Source organism: Nematostella vectensis, chromosome 14 (genome assembly GCF_932526225.1).
Source record: "Nematostella vectensis chromosome 14, jaNemVect1.1, whole genome shotgun sequence".
Classification (NCBI taxonomy): Eukaryota; Metazoa; Cnidaria; class Anthozoa; order Actiniaria; family Edwardsiidae; genus Nematostella; species Nematostella vectensis.
In genome coordinates this window covers 10,898,737-10,904,736 of record NC_064047.1, presented here as the reverse complement: position 1 = coordinate 10,904,736, position 6,000 = coordinate 10,898,737, and the positions used below count along the sequence as shown (strand labels likewise).

At 38.9% G+C, this 6,000-nt stretch overlaps 1 protein-coding gene across 1 annotated transcript in view; it reads left to right on the top strand.

The window, feature by feature from the left end:
- Positions 1–1,897: 1,897 nt before the first annotated feature.
- Positions 1,898–6,000, top strand: part of LOC116612376 (alkaline phosphatase) — a 30,079-nt gene continuing 25,976 nt past the window's right edge. The window contains exon 1 of the mRNA XM_048722267.1: positions 1,898–2,039. Coding sequence (XP_048578224.1) covers positions 1,982–2,039 — 58 coding nt within the window. The 5' untranslated portion in view covers positions 1,898–1,981. The remainder of the gene's footprint in view (positions 2,040–6,000) is intronic.

Genomic DNA, 6,000 nt, shown 5'->3' with positions numbered 1-6,000 from the left:
ATATTCTAGAGACATCTTGGGACATGACCTTTATTTATTTATTTTTTTTTTGGGGGGGGGGGGGAGTGGAGGGGGAATTTTCTTTTTTAAAGATGTAATATGAAATAGACAGTATCGAACAGTACCTATGAAATAAATTAAGCATTACTTCTGCGTTTGAGGCAAATTGTCCACCAAGTAAAACACTTATTTAGCGTTTAGAATACAAAGGCTGTTTTAAAGCCCGCCGATCCGACCTGTGTGACGCGTGTTTCTCTAGGCTATGCAACGCTATGCAAATGAGATGTTCATCTCAATAGTGAATTGACTCGAGACTTGTTTTTATTATCGTTGACTACTCCCCATTTGTAAAAATCTTCCCCATGCCAGTTTCCTCTCCATACAGCTAAGTTGTTCTCATTTGTATTTCTTTTTTATTCTTCTGCGAGTTATGTTTCCGTGTATTATTAGAGTTATTTTAATTAATAAATGTGAAGAAGTCAAGAATCGAAATCCATCGAATTTATAAAGCCAGCAAAAAATATTTTGTGATTAAATTCTCGATGGCAATCAGTTTTTCTCTTAGCTATAAATCAGAATAACTCTGCTATCTGTGCTATACAGTATGTGTTATAAAATAAAGTTTCAGTTTCATGTTTTTGAATATCTTGGTTTGTTATAGAATCCTTTGATCAATCCTGTAGAATACTAAACGAATGCGTCTAACGAGTGTTTTGTTAGGTCTCTGAAGCCACTTGAGCAGTATATTTTATTCACTACAGTGACGTTTGCATGATGGATGTTTTTTTTATTTTTTTTTTAATTGGGGGGGGGGGGGGAGAGGAGGGGGGCTCATTGTTTTACAAGAGTAGCTGTTGAAAAACATTAGTCTGGTGGGATGTATTTTGAAAATCATGGGCCATTATAGCCAGATTTTTTAGGGGTTAAGTTTTGCTTTTCAGCACACAATTTTTCTCTCAGGTTTTTTTCTGTTGCAGTGGTACTACCCGCTACCTAGGTATCCTAGTTCCCCTTAGCCTACAGTGATACTAATTTATCTCTCATTTGAACACAACTCCCAGTAAAGTGGGTTAGTTTGACCACAGTGAGCCCACTCAACTCAGCGCATTGTTTATTTAGCATGTGCCTAAACTTCGTTTATGAATATCAATATCATGTTTGGAACACTTGTTTTACATCCCTGCATCGAATTCTTTCAGAAATATTCGGTTTTTGCAAAAACTCGACTTCAAGCCTAATGGCTTAATTTCAGACAAGGGTGGAAAGTTATTCCCAAACTCTGTGACGCCACTCCTGCTGAATTTATTTTTATTTAAATAAAATCAACGCAAAATATAAATTTCTCTATATATCGCTAGAGTGATGATGGAGCTAACTTCTGATGGCAATTGCTGCCATTATAAAGCACAGGCGAAGGATCAATTGCGATTTGAAATTACACTTTACCTTAAAATCAGTCATGGAGACAGGTCTGACCACGAAATCTCGGCGGAAAATTCGACAAAAAAACATCCAGAGGGGAGCAGGAGTTTCTTTGCGTTCGATACAAAGAGTGGTCGGGGTGGGTATACAAATTTTCATTCAGAGCAGCACGCAAACTTGACCAGAGCAGCATACAAAGATGTTTTAACGTGCTTAAAAGCACGCCAACACTTTACCAAATACTCCCGTGACGATGATTATATCCCGTGACGTTATGATGCATGTAAACGAAAAGAGCATGTGGCAGCGATGGGCCACCATAAAATTGGGACTTTCGTGTCAGTTGTTTTGCTTTCCAGCAGCAAAATCGTTGAAGTCCTGTGGTAGCATTAGGCTCGAGTTCCTGGCGTCGCTAGGCGGCCTTATCGGCTGGATCAATGGTCACACACGCTTGTCCGTGACGTTACTTGCAATATGTGTGAATTTGATATGATGCCGTTATCAAGCGTCATTCAGTCTTATCTTCCACACACAAAGCCTTCTCGTGTACGCGGTAAAGATGCGTTGGAGAGGAGTCCTCGTGGCCTTTTTGCTGGCATATCTGACACCCTTCTTGTGTAAGTACAAAACTGGTGCTTTTGATATAGAGTTGAACCAGCGGGTATTTGATGAGTGCTAGACTAGCCGTGTCTTGTTACGTAAAACACAAACCATAATCTTTTCTCTTATTTTATGCTTAGCATTTGTTCCCTATTTGGCATAAAATATAACTCGGGATAACTCTTTTATTAAAGACAATACTTTTCCCTCTGCCTTGGGCCCGTCCTCGTTCAGTGTTGTGCTAGCCTTGACTGTCATTACGTGACCTTGCTAATTATAAGTTATAGCATGGCACGAGGGGAATTTAGTGATTAAATGTCCCGCAACATACGGATGATAAGTTCAAGTCCCGTCGCCGCAGGCGTCACAATCTTTTAAAAATCGGTATCTTTATTCCCATTTTTTTTCGATACACCAAAAGGTCTGTATACAGGGTACAAAAACCGAGTGACTCCGACCTCGGGCGGCTGCTAGGAGACTAGGGTTATCTCTACTTGATGCGCTCTCAAACGTTCTTCCCAAGTCTCCTAGGAGACCCTCGAAAGGTTAACCTTGAGGTCAATAAAACCTATAGCTGTACGTGAGACTATCGAGTAGAGGATCTTCAGTCTCGCAACCCGGTCATTTTGGGGTCACGACTGATAGCTTTTCTTCAAAAAAATGTCTGCCCTGAAGAAGTCTTATTAAAGACGAAAATTTGTCAGAGTCGAATACCAGTTTTTGCGTGGGCGGGCGTTTTTGCTTGACTCCGACCTCGGGCGGCTGCAAAAGAGACTAAGGGGCGGACCATTTGACTTTTGAAGGGGGGGGGGGGGGGGTGGGTGATTTTGAAAAAAAAAATATCCTGCAAGCTACATTTCAAAGAAAAAAATTGCATGCAAGGCAAATGAGCAGAAAAAATATTCATGCACAAGTTTAAGAAGAATAATGTTGCAAAGCCATTTTGTGAAAAGATGAACTCTATGGAATAAAAATCAAAATTCTGTGAACTTCGATGTTTTTACTCTATAAAACGTTTTCCTCTATATTTTTGATATGTGTATTTTGTATTTCTCCTCACCATATTCTTGAAAGTTTCTATTGGTTGAGAGTCCCCCCCCTCCCCACTATCACACCCTATGTTGAAACTTATAAGTTGTGTGGTCTCCTATCAGATAAAACTAATTCCCAATGGTTTTATTTTAGACATTACATTCTGAAAAAAAAAAAGTTTTCATGCTGAAGATTTTTCAATGATGATTGCTATAATGCCCTTTGCAATCATTTTAGAAAAAAAATACCAAAAAGTTTACTTGTACAACAGAAGTCACAAACTTGAAATACATTTTATTTATTTGTTGTTTTATTAAGACTTAATAAAACATTAAATAAATAAATAAAAAGGTGTAATAGATCAATATATAAACTGTAACATCATATTGTATATAAATAGAAAAAAATAGATAAATCTTTCATAATTAATTTGATGGACTTCTCCAAAATAGAATAAAATGTGAATGAGGAAACAACTAAAATGGTTGTTTCCTCTTTGTGTTCACATATAGGCAGAGATACCAACCATCGATTAAAATTCAGGAGATGGGATCTATATAAATGCTTACCCCCTAAAGATGGCCTTGTTTTGTGATATATTTCAACAGAACCTTAAAAAACATTTTAACAAATGTTTCAAAGAAGCTTCTCTTTTTTTTCGCTATTTTATCTGACTCAATATACAAGTTAAGAGCTTAATAGCGAAGACTCGTTTGGCTATGACACGAAGGTCTTTGTCGTGGAAATTCGCTTCCCCGTGCAATCAATTTCCTTCGATACTTTTTTTGCGTTTGCGTTTGCACTTCATGCTACGTACAATCAATACGACTCTCAACGATCAACGTTTTACAATCAATTCAATCAATCCAATCCAAAACGATCAATACGATCAATAACTAAACTATACAATGTTCTCCCTATTTATACCCTAATTTTACGCCCTTACAATCAATGGATAATACAGCGCTTTCTTTCATCTACCCACAAACGGATATTTACTAAATAGTTTACATTCCTTTCTTACTCCGATTCATCGTGCTATTCACGATCACAAGATTAAATCACTACTTAATTTCCAGATAAGATAGGACAATAACACCTAATAATAACATACGTAATTTCCCTTACGCTATCTTGCGTCTTGTATCTAGCAGTACATGGGAAAAAAAATCCTGCACATCCGATGAACGAAAAAAAAAAATCTTGCAGACATAAAATCACCCCCCCCCCCCCCTCAAAAGTCAAATGGTCCGCCCTTAAGGTAACCCTAGCTGCGTGCTAAGTTGTGTAAGATTAGATACGTTATCGGAAACACTGAACATCTGCCGCCAAGAACTTCAATGATTCGCCATTTTGTTTATCATTCTGGTTTGGCAACCACCCCTTTAGCGTTAGCCTCAACCTCCAAGGGACAGCATTTGTCATGGGAACGGGCGCTATCTTTATTCCTACAAGGTGGTAGGGTTCCTGGTAAGCCCCCCTTGTCACAAGTTTACTTTCGGAGGTCCGACGGAAACCTCAACCGTTAAAAGACAAAATAATCTATTAAAATCCGAGATATTTAACATGCCATCCGCTCTAAATTATCAGTCACATCCTCAAAGAAACTTCCAATAGACACACTGCTTTCAATATTTTGAAATATTTTTCGCGTTTTCCGTTAAAAATTATCGGATATTGTTTCGTAATCGACCGAAAGTAGACTGGTGATAATGAGGCTTTGATGTCAACAGGGCTTATGAGAGACTCACCATCACTTACAGGTTCTTCAAGGTAAAAGTGATAGGGATGCTCCTCGGAAAATTTGAAAAATACCCCTAAAAAATACCTGCACGATCATAAATTGCTTCCCTAAACAATACCTCAGGAGCCTTAAAATTATCATTTCTAAGAGAAAAGCCTATTTTTTTCTCGGATACCCCCTAAAAATACCTTAGGCCCGATTTCGATCCCTAATAAATACGACGAGCATCCCTATCAAGCCGACACGGGAAGAACCACCCCCCCCTCCCCTCCCCCCTCCGGGACGAAAGGGCGGGAAGAGGATGGAGGATCGGTCGGGGGTACGCCTGCAAAGGCTGCTGGGTTTAAAGCATGCGGTCATGGCACATTAATTTTGCTAAAGTTGAATGGTATGGTTTTGCTAGGCTTCATACAGTGTTTATCGGCTTATAAAGCAAATATCAGCTGCATTTATTAAAGTTTGTCAAGCGCTTTTGTAGAGTTTCAGCGGAAGTAGGAGGGGAGTGACTCCTTCCGTTTAGACCACACTGAAAAGCTTGTCACCAAGGAAACATGTCACATGACATATTTGTTGAACCCCCTTGACTTTAGACGGCTTATCCTTAGTCGTCTTGTTCTTTTTAATTGGACCTCAATCGAAATTATTTTTTTTAAATTTGTAGTGATTACATTAATCGTTAACGTGTTATTACAATAAGTGTCCGTTATTATATTAAAATCGTTGAAAAGGTATTGCATTTAGCGTTAGCTGTTTTATTAAATCAGGCGTTGATTTGCTATTACATTTTTATTACATTAAGCCCCAATGCGCTCACATTGTTCTTTTAAGCACTACGCTACAGCAAGCTGTGCGTGTTGTATAAAAAAAGGCTAAAAACCTCGTCATTCCCTCGCAGTTACTGACGAATCCGTTGTATCGCGAACTGCGTTTTCTAAACATGATTTGTTTTGGTTTTCTGTTCCGTCAGTAAAACCATTCTGAGCCAATCAGAGTCTCGCTTTGTGCACTTCCCTGGCTATCCTCTGGACGAAAACCAGACAGTGTCGCGACAGAAAGCCAGGCAACTGCACTAGGCGAGAGATGTCAAGAATCTGATTGGCTTAGAATAATTTGACTGGCGGAACATAAAATCCCAAAAGACAAAAAGAAATCGATGATTTGAAAATGCGGCGTCGACGGATTCGACAGGAATGCGCGGATGC